The sequence below is a fragment of the Phoca vitulina genome, unplaced genomic scaffold, assembly GCF_004348235.1.
Source record: "Phoca vitulina isolate PV1807 unplaced genomic scaffold, GSC_HSeal_1.0 scaffold40, whole genome shotgun sequence".
Classification (NCBI taxonomy): Eukaryota; Metazoa; Chordata; class Mammalia; order Carnivora; family Phocidae; genus Phoca; species Phoca vitulina.
The window spans coordinates 2,562,684-2,579,141 of record NW_022589743.1 but is presented as its reverse complement, the minus strand read 5'-3'; the positions used below and the strand labels follow the sequence as shown (position 1 = coordinate 2,579,141).

Here is a 16,458-nt window from a genome sequence, read left to right as displayed (position 1 = left end):
TAGCAGCCTGCACTCTGGGGAGCCCACCCGAAAGGCCGCAGGTCCGCTTCCGACCCCCCAACAAGGCTCTTCTTACCAAGGCGGGTCGGCCCCGAGGCTTCATGGGACAGGGAAGGTAAAAGAGGGACAGGAGGCCCGCTGCACCGTGGAGGGAGAGCTTAGGGCTCTCTTGTTACCTTTTCATTCCTCCCCCGCACCCCCTCCCCCCCACCGCCTGGGGAGGCCTCGGGAGCAGGCTGCACGGACAGACACTTAGATCAGGGGCCGGGTAAGCGCACCAGCCCCCGAGATAAGCTGAGGCTTGTGGTCCCGCTAACAAAGGCCACATCCTATGCTCAAGAGCGGTTGTTTCAAGATGCCGGGCCTCAGCAGATGCCGAGACGGCCTTGCTGCTCCCGAGCGAGAGAACAAGGAGATTAGTCCGTGGCTGCCCGTTTGAACAGTGCCAAAGCCTCAGCTGTCAGACAAGGCAGGTGTACCTGCTGTTGTCTCTTCCCACTCGGCACCGGGGCTCCTGCCCAAATGCTCATGTCCAGATTGTATTTATGACTGTTTTAAGAAGGAGTGACAGAGCCTTTTAATATCCCTGACAGCCCGGGATGTTTTAATAGATGGCGGAGCTGGGCCGCAGGAGTTAAGGAAAAGGAGCAGAGTCGCTGAGCGAGCCGTCAGGCCTGGTTTCTATGACAGACCCACTGATCCACTCTGCGACAGAATAAAATACGGGGTCGCGTCTCTCGGCCCCGTCAGGGTGACAGACAGTCTGTCACCATTGTATGTCATCTTTCACCTCCTAATCACTCAGGCTTCGGGGACCTGCATCTAACGGGGAGTCCCTACAGGATTTCCACCAACCTGCCTCAGGAGCGTCAGGCCTCTGCTTCAACTGCCCCAGAGTTCCGGCTGGCGCTCTCCGACGTTCTCGATCTCAAGGACAACTTTCCTACCTACAGAGTTCCGCCCCACTTGTTGCTCTTTGGTAGAGGTGATTATAGGTCTTACGGAAAGGCTCAGTAATCACCTGTGAAAAGAGATGCGCTGGGTGGGGGGGATGGTTGCACAACAGTGTGGAAGTATTGGGACGTCTGGGTAGTTCAGTCAGTTAAGCATGTGCCTTCGGCTCGGGTCATGATCCCAGGGTCCTGGGATCGAGCCCTGCATGGGGCTCCTTGCTCAGAAGTGAGCCTGCTTCTCCCTCTGCCTGCTGCTCCACCCACCCTGCTGTGCTCTCTCTCTCTGACAAACAAAATCTTTAAAAAAAACCAATGTGGAAGTATTTAGTGCCAGTGAATTGTATACTCAAAAAGGGTTAAAATGGTCAACTGTGTGTTATGAGCTGGGTCACATTATCTAACCCACAGATGGAGTAAGATAGATAAGTAAGAAACAGAGAGAGTTACTTTGGATCTCTGAGCCCTTCCAATTTGGGTGTCCCACCGTGTACGCCTGTAACTTGTATACCCTGTTGTCACACTATTCCCAGGACTCTGCCCCCACTTCCTACTTCTTTACCTCTTCCCCCATTCGCTGGGCTAATCATCCTCAAGGTCAGTTTTGGAGTTGAACATCTGGAGGTTCCTTATACGCGCCTTTCTGGGACTGGGTTTGGGGCTGGTCTGACCAAGAACTGTTTGTGGCTAAAGCCTCTTTGGTCCTATCAGTGTGTCGTGGCAAGTGAGGCCTAAGGGATTCTCTTGCCTTTTTAGGGGGTGGGGGTGGGGGAAGAAGGGCAGCAAATCCCAGGGTCACCACCTGTTCTTTCTGGAGTGGCTGAAAAAACCCCAAAAGAGACCACACAGTCCTCCTCCCCGCACATTAAGTTTATCTGCTCCCCCACCCCATTGGGGCTTCCTCCTTCCGATCCCACCGACAGTGCCAACCATGCTGATGGGTAAGGGGCAGCACTCATGCTACTCCATCCCAGTCCCTAGGGCTGCAGCTGCAGACCAGAGCTCCCTCCACCCTCGCCGGCCCAGGGCTCTGCGTTCAAGTCCTCTGCCAGGAGAGAGTTAAGGGCTTGGGTTTAATTTGCCCGTTAATCACAGTTAAAAGAAGTAATGAGCGTCTCCCCAAAGCCTGGGTGTTTCTCTGCAGATTAAGCAGCAATTTGCATAGCTCCTTTATTCATTCCCACCTTCCCCTGTGGGCGCCTTGTCCTTTCCGACACAGCCAAGCGCAGCCCGCGGCGGGAGCGCTTTGACAAATGGCTTTGCCGCACGTGGTCTGGGCGAGAGGGAGGGAGGGGCAGGCTGGGAGGGAGAGGGCAGCTCCCGACAGTAATGGATAGCTGGGCCGTTAAATAGTGCAGAACTTTTTATTAGACACACAGGAGAAGTTTAAATATTCAAACTGGTTTTCTTTGAAGCCTGGGGAATGAGAGGAGGGTGGCAGGCAGGATAAGTACGAGTTTACTCAGGGCCAATTTACCCAGGATGGTGGGGGACTGCGCATCAGCTGAGAGGAAGGGCACCTGGAGGACAGGCGGGTGTGTGGTCGGCTGGCACCCCGGCCTCCCTAGCCCTGCAGCGGGCCTGGCACCCTCCTGACGGGCGCTGGGATCTGCTGGGCAGGACGGCAGTCTGGGGCCTGATCCCGCAGCGGGCAGAACAGCTTGTTCCGAGCCCAGCGTCTGAGCGGCATTCAGCAGTGGGGGCTGACCTCGGCTTCAGAGCAGACCCGGGTCTGTGAAGCCTCGGTGTCTCGGGGAGGATGGGACAACAGCCCTCGACTAAACAGGGAGAGAGGACCGAGGGAGCCCAGGAGAAGCTCAGGGCAGGCACTCTCCCTGGAAAGCGTGTAGAAGGGATTTTAGTTTGACCACCAGTCCATTTTAAAAGCCTACTTAAACCCAATTTTCTTCCCAACTTCTAGTGCTTTGTGGGACTTTTCCTTTTTGCTAACTTGTGAGCCCCAGGACCGTAGTATTTTACAGGTCGAAGTCACTTTAGAGATCATTAAGGCAACTGAAGTTTGAAGTTGATTTTGAGATTCCAAAGGGGACACAGAAGTGAGCAAGACCCAGTCCGTCCTTAGGCAGCTCAGTTTGGAGGGCAGATGCAGGACCGCACCGGGACGCTGTGACAGGGGAAGGGCATCTCCACACAGCTTCGGGGATGCTGTTGAGGAGGAGGGGCTCCTCCTATCGGGGCCTGGACATGCCCACAGAGAAGTATTTGAGCCTTATCTGAGCGAGGACAGGAAGGCTATGAGGGGGCTGAGAAGAGGATTGGGGACCCATGTGGGTTTGGTGTCGTGGGTGGATGCCCGGTCTGGAAAGGATAGCGATCCGATTACCAAGGGCTGGTCTGCTACTCTAGGAGCTTAGGGAGTTTCTAAGCAGGGGAATGATGAGGGTGACAAAGCAGGGGCTGGGAGCTGCTGATGGACAGAGATAGGAAATATCAGAGAGGAATGAAGAGTGGAATGGAGAAGACGATGGGTTTGGTTCGGGACATGTTGGGCTATCTGGGACACATAGAGCCAGGACCCAAACACAAGTTTCTGACCTCAGTCCAGGTGATTTCCGGTCTATCCCCTCTCACAACAGCTGACATCAGAGTCTGACTGGGCCAGGGACCATCCAGGCGCTGCACACACTGGCCGAGGCTCCCTACCCTGAGGCTGGTAGTATCGCTGTCCTCATTTTACAGGTGAAGGAAATGAGGCACAGAGAGGTCCAGGGACTTGCCCAAGATCACATGGTGGCAAGAACAGAGCCAGGATGTGACCCAGGCCGTCCGGATCTTTGCCTGCTTCCTTCCTAACCTACTACTGTGATCAGATTTTGTAAGGAGCACAGAGAATGGCGGCAATTAAAAGAAATGAAAACTAGTGATAGGACAAGCAGGTGCAGATGAGGAGGCAGGGAAGAGCCACAGGACCTCTTTTTCTAGGGGGGAGACCGAAGTAACATCTGGGAATTAACGAGGGAGAGAGAACGGGGACTGGGGAGGCGCACGCGGGTGAGCGAGCAGGACTCGGCAGGCTTGGCCACAATTAGCACCTGCTCCTGGAGCCCCGGGACGTGCTCTGCTCTGGTCGTTAGCTCCAGGCCAGTTCTCCGAAGCAGGGCTTTCTTTCAGTGGGTGAGGAGATTTCCCGTCTGGATGACACAGATAATCCCTGCCCACACCGGCCAGGGGGAACTAGTTCTAGAAGTGTAGGACCCCCGTCTCCTCAGCAAGCCCTTAGTGGGCAGCCAGAAGCCAGAGGGCCAGTTGTCAGCACTCCACGTAGCTCATGATCATGGCCAGCCATCAGGGGTTGCGGAGCCAAGGGGTCCTACTTCTGTTGATGACAAAAAGAGCCGCACTTTGAGAGGCCGTGGGAGTCTGCGAGGGAAGAAAGGCTTCCCGTGAGCAGAGAGATGGCGAGGGGGCTCGGGCAGCTGGAGTTAGCAGCGGGGGGAGGGTCTAGGGAAAACTGGTCACTGCAGGGTCACCAGTCAGTCAGCTGAGTGGTAAGAGCCTGAAATCTTCTCTGGAAAAAGGTGGCATAAAAGTGAACACAAGGGGCGCCTGGGTGGCTCAGTGGTTAGGCGTCTGCCTTCGGCTCAGGTCATGATCCCAGGGTCCTGGGATCGAGTCCTGCATTGGGCTCCCTGCTCCGCGGGAAGCCTGCTTCTCCCTCTCCCACTCCCCCTGCTTGTGTTCCCTCTCTCGCTGTGTCTCTGTCAAATAAATAAATAAAATCTTAAAAAAAAAAAAAGTGAACACAAGAGTAGGGTGTGCTCTTGGCAATCCAATTCACATCAAACTAAGGGTGAATCTCGGCCCGCCTCCTCCCCCTCTCCCAGAACACTTTTTTGCAGCCCCGGAAACCTGCCGGCCCAGGACTTGGTCTTCAAGCTCCACAAGAGCCTCTCGCCACTCCCTTCCAGGAAGCCAAGTCAGACCAGGATGGAAGGTCCTTACCCACTGCTTCACAAACCCAAACTAGGAGCTCCCGTTTGTCCGGGAGCGCTGACTCTGGGCCAGGCACCGTTCTGAGACCTCTGTGTATGTTAACTCACTTAATCCTCACAGTGGATTCTGTCAGGCAATCCGGAGAACAGCAAGCAGGATCCCAACTGCAATCAGAGCGACACGAGGGCAAACCTGGGAGCAGATCTGCGAGACACAGTACTGTTCTCCTGCAGGGTCAAAGCGTCAGGGTTGGGGGGTCTTCAGCGTGTCCGCGTGGTCGGGAAAGTGGGCCCTAGGAAGCGGAGCCCAGGCCAAAGGCAACTGGAGCTCAAGGTTCTGGACGAGCCTAATGTTACGGGGTTATAACAGCTTTTAGGGAACAACTGTCATCGGTGTCAGGCAGGCCCTCCTTTTACCACATAAGCAGTGGACCGGGCCTGATCCCTCTGAGAGAGAACAGTCCCCTAACCACACCACTTAGCAAGGTGCCCCGAATCTGAGAAAACCCTATCTAAACCCACTTCCGCTCCTGCAAAGACGGCCAAAGCTCGGCCTGTGGGACTCCCTGCCATCACCCCAGGCAGAGCGGAGCAAGCAGGCAAGGCGCTCCTCTGGAAGGGCAGGAGCAAAAGAACTTTTGAGGCCTGAACCCAGCCCGCCATGGTCGCATGGTCCACGGGGCTCGTTCCCCCCCAAGCTCAGGGCCTGGAAGCGAGAGCGCCGACCCGTGTAGCAGCTGGCGATTGGGCAGGGCCTGGAGCGGGGAGGGCGGCCTGCCTCGGTGAGCCGATGGCGGCTGCCAGGGGTGGGCCAGAAGGCCAGTGGGGCCGGCAGCTGAACAGGTGGGGCAGGAGGCAGCCGCCACCCTCCAGAGGGACGGGGACTAAGCGACCCAGACAACTCCCAAGGCCAAGCGGCCCACCCGGTCCCCTGTACGTCCTTCGATGCTAAGGACACTTTTACCTCGACATTCCGCACCAGTATTTTTCCTTTTCCAATTCCTAGACTAATTTCAGCCCCCAATACCTCCAAAAGGAGGTGAACAGGCAAAGATTGGGGGGAAGCGATGGGCTGACATTAATTGATAGGAGCGGCTTCGAGCAGTTCATGCTGCCTTATCTCTCTCTCCTTTGGATAGCGTGTGTCCGCCGGAGTCCGCGGGGTCGGTGATTAATAGGGGCCATCACTCACTGTCCAGGGCGGCTGAAAGGCAGCAGGGAGGGGGCGGCCCTCCCCAGAACTGAGATAACAAGCAGCAGGAATAATGAGTGGTGTCACTCCACTTTTCATTTTGATGGAAAGTCATTACAGGAGTCAATGCCAGCGACAAAGAGCCATGAATCAACTGCTCTGCTATGAAATTAAAATCGAATTGCCGGCCACCCCCAACCCCTACCCTTCCTGGGAAACGGGGATGGGTAGGTGGCTTGGGAGAGGGGTGCTATCCCGGGGGGGGGGGGCTCTACCCAATCACCACGCAGGCAGTTATGGGCAGGAAGTGGACAGGTGGCTAGTGAAGGTGACAAGTCCTGTCTCCACCTTGTCTATCAGACCCTTCCTCCCCAAACCACATTTTCCCTCTGCCTGGAGGTAAGCTGTGATTAAAAGGAAACTACAGCTTTGCTGGCTCCAACAAGGCTGCCACTTGACTGGTCCCCTTGGGCTTCTGGCCTGAGTGGGGCTGTCTCGCCTGGCCCGGAGGGAAAGGGGCCCAGCCGACTCAGCTACCCCAGAACCCCTTGCTGAACCACTTGTACTCAACTGGGGCCCTCCCTGTCACCAGAAGCAAAGGGGGACCGTCCCTACCCTGGGGCTCCATAGGAACCGCCAATGGCCTTGGGAGCCCACTGGATCAAGAACCCCCGGCCAACAGGCGCGCAGCCTTGACTCAAGGCCCTGAGAAACAGAAACTGTCAGTAGTGAAGCAAAAGTCTCTTCCTTTTTTATTAAGTTCAACTAGATGATGAGAAGGGCCAGAAACTGTGGTTCCAGGCTGACGGGCCACAGGACCAATCAAGACAGCTCCTTGCCAGAGAGTAAGCGACTGTCAAGGCCACCATCTAGGGATGCTGGCTCCCTCCTGTGGCTTTCCATCCTCCGATCGCCTGGTCTCTGGCCAGGAAGGGCCCTGCCACATCAGCCCTGACTTCCCACCCTCCTTCCTGAAGGCTGGGAAGATGGGCAGGTAGAAACGTGGAGAATGTCATAGAGAGGTTCCCATCAGGTTCACGGGGCGCCCATTGTACCTCTTGGAAATGTCAGCTTCAATCTGAAAGACAGTGACACCCCGCGGGCGGGAAGCAGAGAGGCAAAGGTGCCTCGTCCTGTAAGACGGGGGGCCCTCCCCCTCGGCAGGTCTGCCTTTCCCGTCTCACCAGCGTCTGCAGCTCCTTGGTCTTCTCCAGCAGCAGATCTAGCTTGGGCTCCAGGGCCGCCTGCTCCTGAAGTGCCTCCTTCTGCTTCTGCACCATCAGCTCTTTCTTCAAAGCCAGCAGCTGGGCCTGCTTCAGCTTCTGCTGCAGAAACTCAGTCACGCGGTCCACATACCTGCGCGGGGCGCTCAGGTCAGTGCGTGACGCAGCGGAGGCACCTGCGCGTGCCCGCTCACCTGCTGGGAACGGGGAGGCTCAGGACACCCAGTCCCTAACTGGCCTCTCGGCCTCCACACCCTGTGCTCCCTCTCTGCAAGGCACATGGCTCCCAGTCCCCCGTCCTGCGTGGGAAGCAGAGCCTGCCTGCACACCTCAAACCACCTCGTCCTGCCCCAAGAGAACCCTGGACCCCGGCTGTGACAGAGCTGCTAGGGGAGGCAGAGAAGAGCTCCGAGGGGCTGTGCAGAAGGGGAACACAAGGAGTCGGGGCTGCTCAAGATGGCGGCACCCCACTGCACGTCAACGGGAAGGCCAGACCTCGGGGAGGCCAGGATCATAAACAGGTGCTGCATCCGAAGACTGGAGAGCCGGCCAATCAGATCCTGCAGCGCCGACACCATGGTGAGCATCTTCTCTTTGGTCTGGCCCTGCAGGATGGCTGGAGCCAGCTGGAACTGGCTCATGGACAAGATGTCCGCTTCCTCACTCATCTCCACGGCTCTCTGGGACAAGAAGATCTCGAGCTGAGGGCACAAGAGGATCTGGTTGAAACCAAGAAGAGAATTCGGAGGCCAAGCCCTCAGACTGCTCAGAATGTAAGAATGAGAGGTGAGGGTTGGACTCCGGGTGATGAGAGATTATTTCCTCTGAATACTTTAACTGCGAGAAACTTACCAACTATAACGTGAGAGCCTGAAGCAGCCTCCACTGCCACTCTCCTCGTCCCCTCCTGCCATCTCAGGCCCCCACCCCCAGCCCTACGTGTGGCTCAGATAACTAAGAACACTGAAATTCGACGGGTTCTCTCTGCCCCAGTGAAGGTATTTTCTGTGAGAGGAATAAGATTCAGGGAACAGGAACCCATGTTTGAGAAGCCCGGGATTAAGAAAGGGCTAGAAGAATCTGGGAACCAGCCACACATCTTGTCATTCTTATTCTACCAGAGAAACGTGATCTCTTTGTCCTCCTCTGCCCTGGATGCTAAGAGGGGCCTCCCTGGGCAAAAAGAGAAAGGAACAGGTGAGGACTACAAACTGCACGAGGCCCTCACCAGCCAGCAGGCCACTGGGAAGGGAACAGACGGAGATGAACACAAATGGGAAGGGTCCTCCCAGAGGACGAAGGTACCTCCATGAGCTCATCAATGAACTGATTCCGGGTCTCAGGGTATTCAAGAAGTGTCAGGGCATCTGGGCCCCTAGCAACACCTTCCGGAGCTGCCGGGAAGAGAGATGGAGAAGTGATAAAGTTGCTGGGGACCAGAGAAAAAGACCCTCAAGTTTGAGAGGTTCTGGTGGGTTAATCTGGATGCAAACTCAATGCACTAAAGCTACTTGCTGTCTCATCCCAGGGGGTCTGGGGGGAAGGGTCACCCTCTCCCATACGTCCAGCCCGAATCAGACACTAGGACCAACGGCCAGTCTGGGAGGACCACAGAGCTGGCTTCAGGGCCTGAAAAGGCCCCCTCTGCTCCGGCGGGCCACCAAGTTTCATCCTGCACCGCCCTCTAGCGGCTCAGATCGCTGCTACATCCTCCCCGCTGCTGGGCAGGGGGGTCAGGTCAGACCTGGAACCTCCCACCAGAAAAGATGACCCATATTCGCTATCCCAAAAGTTGAGAGCTTCTAGACTTAACTTTAAGAACTTCTCTCCGTCCCCGTACTCTCACATCATCATCACGATTTTGAGAAAACAGTTAGATGTGCGAGCCACCCACTCTCGGCAGTGCACTGTTTCTGGGGACACAGGGACCTCTGAGCCCCCACTTCTGCCAGGGCTCCAGGGAGGGTGTGCTTACCCTGGGTTCCGGCTTCCAGCACCGTGATCTGCAAAGCAGCATCGTCTCCCCAGTCTATCCCATCACCCCCAGCTTCCTGGGTGGAAAGCAAAGAACCCCAGCAGGGTTGCAAGAACCTTCCCCAGCAAAAGGAGCCAGCATAAACCAAAGCCCTTGGTAAGTTCAATGCCTGCACATTTCAACTGTATGAAGGACGTGCCGCCCTGACGTTGGCAGCAAAGATGGCGGTGGGGGCCACGTGTGCCGCTACCCTCATCCCTGTTTGGAGAGTTACCACCGGTCTATCCCCCCACACCTTGCCCCCAGATACCGGGAGAAAAAGGGTCAAACCTCTGATATGTCCCTGTGGAAGCTCTGCGTCCCCTTGGACTATACCTGGTCTGAGGGCTATGGACTTCGAGTAACGTCCTTAAAGACAGACACCACTTCTCTTAACCCCAAAGCAGAGATGACAGAAAGTCCTCAGAGAGAAGGGCTTCCTAACCTTTGAGTCCGACTCCAAGGAGATGCCCCAGTCGATTCCAGCAGCCTGGGCAGAGATGACAGAGTCAACCCCTTCAGAAGCCACCTCCACTCCAAAGTCGCCCCAGTCAATCTAGGAGAGGAAAAAAGTGTTAGCTCAAAGAAAGTGGGTGAAAGAAAAGGGGCGCGCCTCCCCGGAGGCCTCAGCTGCCCCTCTAGGGGGCACCAGCACACTGTTTAAATGCAATGGCCTCCTGACGCCCCAAAGGACAACCCATCTTCAGAGAGTTCACGGGACTGAAGGATTCCTCGTTCAAAGCCAACCAGCTGTGCCAAGGCTCTTCAAGGTTAACCTATACTCTGGCCTCAAGAAGCCCGGAAAAATAAAGGAGGAGGGCCTTCTGGGCCCTTCCAGCTCTAGTCTCTCTCACCCGAATCCCTCTTTCTACCTTCTGGGACTCTGAACTCAGGCGGACGGGGGAGCGGTGTGCGGGGGATGAAGAAGCTGCTCTCGCCAGGCTTGTCTTACCGCGTCTTCTTCCACCTGCTCAGGCGGCTCCTCGAGGTGTGGCCGCTCCACCACGGAGGGCTCTGTCCCCGTCCTCCACTCGTACACCGTGCAGTTCCCCCGCCTCTGCACGTACCGCAGCATTGGCAACACCTGCTCTTCGGGGCTGCAACAGAGCACCGGGCTGACCCTCCCGCCGCGCCCGCAGGAAGCCCACGCCGGCTCCGGCCCACGCCGGCTCCGGCCCACGCCCTCCGGGCAGATGGCCGAGGCTCCCGCAGGCTCACCCGTGTGAACTCAAACTCAAATGGGATGCGGGGAAAATACAAGCGGAGAAGACAGAACAGCCAAGGAACAGAGGCCAGCCGTCCCCTCCCCTCTGGAGAGACACTGAGGTCCTTTACCTCTCACACACAAAGCCCACACAGGCCTGGTACAGGTCGATGGCTTGGCCCAGGGCCTGAGCCCCCGCTCCGATCTCAGCCAGCTGACTCGGCAGGTCCTTCACCAGGGCCAGCAGCTCTCTTCGGACGTTGTCTCCCTAGCGAGGATGGAAGAGGACGCCTGAGGCAGGAGTGGTGGGCGGCGGAGGAGCTGTGCTCAGGCCCCCCGAGGCTCACCGTGACGCCGTACTGCTTGCACGAGTGGTAGAACCGCTCCCGCATCTCGGCCGCCCCCGCCTGGCCCTCCTCCTCCCTGCGACTGTATTCTTGCTGCAGCTGTTGGCACTTGGCGATCTGCTTCTTCAGCGAGGGGATCTCATAGCTGACGTTCCGAACCAGGAGGCTAGAGAGTTCCACTGAAGAGGGCCCAGGAAATTCACCCCAGATGCGCAGGCCACGAGGCAAGCATGCCCCTGGGACCCGCTTGGCCTCCCAGCCGTGGCACCTCACACAGTCATTCAACCTCTCTGATCCAATCCTCCTCTCTAACGTTGGGGCAAGAATATTTACCATGAGGATTAAGAGAGAGAATGCACATAAAACATGAGTATAATTCCTTGCATTTAGTAGATGCTCAGTAAGTATGAACTATTATTATTAGGACTTTTAGGAAACATACCCCAAGGTACAATGTGCCCTGTAATTACTCTCTCGGGCACCTGATGTGGCCCCCAGATGACCCATGCCTCTTCTGCCCAGAGGAGAATGGAGGTGCAGAGAATGTCAGTCATCAAGAGGTCAACGGGGGAGGACCAAAACCCACCTGCCTGGCCAGGCCCGGCCAATGCCTACTACCTGCCTGGTCTTCCTCCTCCTCCCAACACTCTTTGGGGAATTTCTTTGCCCACCTGGCAAACATCTATACCCCAGGCTCTTCCCCCACACGGACTGTGCTGCCTGGAAGCCTAGTGTCTCAGAACTCGGGGAGTGGGCTGCCCCATGGATGCCGGGCCCCCCAGGCTGGGCAACTTTACCTAGGTAGGTGTTGTCCTTCTCATACAGGGCTACGATCTCCTGCCAATCCTGGGGAAGGACAGAAACAGAAGTGAGCCGGAAGAGCGCTCAGCAGCCACATCTCAGCTCAAGCCCCAAACAGGGGACGCTCCCCCAGCCTTCACATCACACCAGACACAGAGCCCTTGTCCTCCTTCATAACGCTGGCTGGACCACCCACTTCATTTTAAGAACGTGGTTCCAATGAGCGCTCCCCAAAGCAGCAGGCCTGAAAATGTAAACGCAGGGGGTAGGGTCTATTTTTGCTATAAACTTTGGGGATGGAGAGAAAGCTCAGGAAACAGTCTACATAAGCATATGCACTGGACCCTCAGCGAGACCAGAGGCTCTGGCCCTGGAGACGGGACGTTTCCAGCTGCACCTTACCAGCTTTGCCCACACTTGCCTTCATTCGCTGTGAAGAGTACCGGCCAAAAATATTTTTTGTGGAGGCTTCAGTGCCTTTGAGGAGGTCCACGATCCTTAGGCAGTGGAAGTAGTGAATGTCTGGAAAGCAAGGAAGAACAAAGACTTTGGGAATTATAGTACCTTCCCCACCTACTCTGGGCACATGGCTGACTGATGAACATGCTGAGAATTTTCGCATGTACAGCTCTCCCCTTCAGCATGTTGTGTTGGGAGAAACCAGCATCTGTACCCCCAAAATAAATCTCTCTCTAGGGGTCAGCCCTACGGCTAAACAAGGGAGCAGCTCAGCTGATACACAGCGCTCCAGGGAAGAGAGGGCGCTGGCGGTGTAGCCCAGAAGCACTCACAGGATCCAGAGAGCAGCTGGGCGATCTCCTCGCTCTCCGGCATGTCCTGGATGGCAGCATTGATCTTCTCTCGGATGGTCAACACCAGACTCTGCCATTTCAGACCGCAGTGCCTTCTGTCGACCAGCCAGTCTACGTGAGAAACACCCAAATCACAGCATTCCCATTCACACAGCCAAAAGTCCATCATTAATTCAAGCGAAATAGGCTAAGACACTGGCCAAAAGTTGTACGCAAACCGGTTAAGGTGTGGGGATCGTGGGAATGAAGAGGAGCTCAAAGGGACCCTTGGGGTTAAACGGACTCCATCGCAGTGTGACTTTTATAAAGCAACTGCCTCCACGCAGGGATAGAGAAAAACTTTAAATTGGTCCTGACATCAAAGTGCCACTTTTGACCACTCTAAATTCTCCATAATATTTTTGCTTCCATGGTAATTATATCTTTCTTACTGACAGAGGATGCTTTTCAACTTCCACTTCCTCAGGGCTGGGATTAACCATGACAATGGAAAATACAAGATGATTATGCCAAGTACCGGATGAATGAACAACTGCAAAGCCCCTAATACCCACAGCGCCCTAAGGACTAGATACCACTGGTCTACTCTCAACAGTGAAGTACCACCCGGCACCATGAGAATACCAACGTGACTGACCTCCTGGACTCTGGGCCCAGATCTGTGTTTTTAGCAGAGGGTGTGGGTGGGGGAGAGCCATGCACGTTTCCTCAGTAGGAGAGAACTAAGAGCTAGGCTTTGTGTTCTGACGGTCCTGGCTTCTAATTATCAACTTTTTTGAAAAGATTTATTTGAGACAGAGAGAGAGAGGGAGAGAGCATGCGAGCATGGGGAGGGGGGAGGGGCAGAGGGAGAGAGAGAGAACCTCAAGCAGACTCCAGCTGAGCGTGGAGCCCAACGCAGGGCTCAATCCCATGACCCTGAGATCATGACCTGAGCTGATATCAAGAGTCGGACGTTTTTTAAATGACTGAGCCACCCAGGCACCCCTAGTTATCAACTTTCTTAAGCAAGTCTCTCAGCCATTCTGTGCGTCAGTTTCCCCACATATAAAATGGGAATAATAAGTTACTGAATACAAGAGGGAATGAAGGTAAAACACGGAGCCCTATGCCTGGCACATGGCAAGGATTCCATAAATCCTAGTAAAAATCTTCATTTTACAATGTCAAGTGCCTAAAACAGCACCTGGTAGAGCAAACACTCAACAAATGGCATGGTCCTTTTCATAACCAATGACAAGCTCATACACCAAGAGTGCACCTGTGCTGAAGAACTGGGACAAATCTGAAATGACCCTAAAAAAGCTCCATTAAGTGGCCACTGCACAGGACTGGCTACATGGTCCACGGTGGTGAATTCAGAACCTTGTCCTTGTTAATACACCTGCCAACTGGTCAAACACTGGGGTCCCACACTAGTTGCCAGTTACACTCCCTCTGATGTATTCCTCTAAAATCTTCAGAAAGAAAAATTCTGTAGGTGTCATAGAACCAGAAGGGGATGAAGTAGTCAAACAGATGTATCTTAATGACAAAACTGGCATCAAATCAATTAGTGCAATGAGCATTTTAAAACTTAGAAGTTGTGCACTTGCCCTGGAAGGGTCGTAATGAAGAGGTCCTAGCCTGACTCTGAACTGAGAAGGTATTTAGGTCAGATACAGACAGCAGCAGGGAGATGGCTGGCCACTAAAAGGTCTTTATTCCCAACTGGGTCTATGTCCCTATTCCTCCTAAAATCAAGGGAAGATGGAAGCTTTTAAAAAGAAAGGAGGGAAAGTTTTTTTCATACAAAAAGCAGATATTGGAACCTGACAGACTCAAGCTCCAATTTCATGTCTGCCACTTAGTAGCTGACCATCTTTAAAGTAAGCCATTACTCTGTGCCTAATGATTTGACACCTATTATGAATGTTATAAAGTAGAAGACGCAGGTCAAGTACAGACTCTATGTATGGTTCCTTCCTGCTCCTTCAAGCGTGGCAAGTAGCCACCGCTGGGAGCATAGTTCATGGCGAGTGGTCAGCGCCTCAACAGGGGCCTTGGGGCCTCACGGCTCCCAGCTGTTGGTGACAGAGGGCAAAGGGCAGGGCCTCCCCCTGACAGCCGGTTGCGCGGGGCGTCCCCTCCTACCGAGCAGCTTGCTGGTCTGGATGTCGATGGGCACGTGCTGATGGTCCTGGCGGGAAACACGGAGGGGAACGGGGCGTGAGCGCGGGGAAGGGGCGTGCCACCCGCGCGCTCATTTCATGGGCCCAACCGCCACCCTGCGGGGCCAGAATGATGGGCCGGGGCGATGGCTGCGCCCGGGAGGGAGGCCGGGGAAGCGGGCCAAGGACCGACGGGCTGAATTCAGTCCAGGGACCCCGGGCCAGTCCCCCATTCCCCCCAGCTCCTGTCCCCACACCTGCATCTTTCCTCCACTTCCGCTTCCGGCCGGCGACGCAGGCCCGCCCCCCCTACAACCAATCCGGCGCAGGCCTGGTTGAGCCTCAGTTTAGGCACGAACGGGCCTCCTCCGGCCACGTCGCCACCTTCCTCCGAGCCAATCGGGATGCGCGCTCCACCCCTGGCCACAAGCCCCACCCACCCGGGGGCTCCGAATGGCTGAGCCCGGGAGGGGCGGGAGAACGGAAGATAGCCAATGGGAGACGCGAGGCGGGCTCAGGGCTGAAGAGGGGTGGGGGCGCCGAGAAAAGGCTGCAGGGCGGGCGAGGTCGCGGCAGGCGGCGCCGGAGAGCTGGTCACCGCCGCTTCCGGCCAGGTGGGCGCGGAGCCTTCGGTGCGGGGATTACCGGTCCCGCAGAGAGGGTTCTCGCGCCGACCCTGGCGACCCGGAGGCCGTTAGAAATGCTTCCTTCCGGCCTTGCCTCGCTTTACCGTCTGTAGTAGTTTGTAGGTCTCTTGTGGCACTTGTCACACTTTGCCTTCCCGTTCAGTTTATCTGATAGACATGTGTTGAGCACCTGCTACGTGTGGATGATTAGGGAAGGGGAAGGAGGCATCCCAAAGATAACACCAAAATTGAGTCTTAAAGGAAGAGCTGCAGAAAGAGGGATATGTGTGGAGGGGTGTCCCAGGTGGAGGAGACTGCACAAAGCTTTGGAGTCCACGAACTGCCAAGAGGGGTGCAAGGAACAACAGGCAGGCAGGACTGGAAACAATTGGTGGGGCCCAGCGCAAAATGAAAATGCAGGGCCCCTTGTTTAAAAAAACGGAAGAATTTCAAAGCACTTGGACAGGTCTCACACTGATGATGCCAGTGGCATGGCGAACTGGCCAGCCCCTGTGCAGTAAAAGGTTTGAGGCAAGGAGTGGCCAATGAGGAGACTGTAAAGGTGAAAAGGTCATATCATAGGGAGGAGCCTCATTAAGGAACTTGGACTTCACCCCTGCAGACCCAGAGGAACCACTGGAGGGTTTGAAGGGCTTGAAGCAGGGAGGGACCTATTCAGATTGACTGCTAGGAGAATGGATTCATGGGAGATAAGACTGGAGACAGGGAGACTGCCAGGAGGTTATTAGGCAGAGGTTAGGGCCTGACCTGGGACAAGACGTGAGGAGGGGGGGCAGGGCTGGATTTGAGAGATGTTTTAGAGGGAAATGGACAGAACTTGGCCATCAAATGGCCATGTGGATGGGGGAAATAGACAGCAAGGATGAAACCTAGGTGGTTGGATTGGGAGTGTCACCACCTGCGACAGGAATGCAGGATGCTGAGCAGGTATTGGGAGGAGGGCATCTTGGCTTTGAACTTACTCGGTTAGTGGTGCTGGGAGGACCCCACGTGAAAAGTATGCAGGAGACACTTGGGTCTATAGCTTTGGAGTTCAGGGGAGCCCTAGGGCTAGGGATACAGCTTTGGAGAGCCACAGGCTGACTGATCTGTAATCCATGCAGTGGCTGAAGCTAAGGGAGGGCATGAGACTGGGCAAGAAATGGCTAGAGTGAGGAGACTAGGT

General features: G+C 55.5%; 1 protein-coding gene across 2 annotated transcripts; it reads right to left on the bottom strand.

Moving 5' to 3' along the window:
- Positions 1-6,816: 6,816 nt before the first annotated feature.
- Positions 6,817-15,060, bottom strand: CDK5RAP3 (CDK5 regulatory subunit associated protein 3). Of its 2 annotated transcripts, none has more exons than XM_032429180.1 (14): positions 14,904-15,060; positions 14,630-14,675; positions 12,476-12,607; positions 12,106-12,206; positions 11,681-11,729; positions 10,884-11,062; positions 10,668-10,804; positions 10,285-10,429; positions 9,778-9,888; positions 9,294-9,369; positions 8,624-8,712; positions 7,814-8,019; positions 7,280-7,451; positions 6,817-7,173 (listed from the first exon to the last, which is right to left on the bottom strand). In XM_032429180.1, the coding sequence occupies exons 1-14, from the start codon at positions 14,907-14,909 to the stop codon at positions 7,108-7,110; spliced, it is 1,515 nt and encodes a 504-aa protein (XP_032285071.1). In that variant the 5' UTR covers positions 14,910-15,060; the 3' UTR covers positions 6,817-7,107. The 2 variants fall into 2 exon arrangements, with proteins under 2 accessions (XP_032285071.1, XP_032285070.1); XM_032429179.1 differs by having other exon boundaries at positions 10,884-11,191; positions 14,904-14,986.
- Between the last annotated feature and the right edge of the window lie 1,398 nt (positions 15,061-16,458).

Bases quoted from the DNA above. Each gene is read 5' to 3' on its own strand.
- CDK5RAP3 (XM_032429179.1), bottom strand. The intron at 9,889-10,284 runs GTAAGACAAGCC...TTCCTCTCCTAG, and splicing joins AGCAGGTGGAAGAAGACGCG to ATTGACTGGGGCGACTTTGG. The intron at 8,713-9,293 runs GTAAGCACACCC...TCTTCCCGGCAG, and splicing joins GCTGGAAGCCGGAACCCAGG to CTCCGGAAGGTGTTGCTAGG.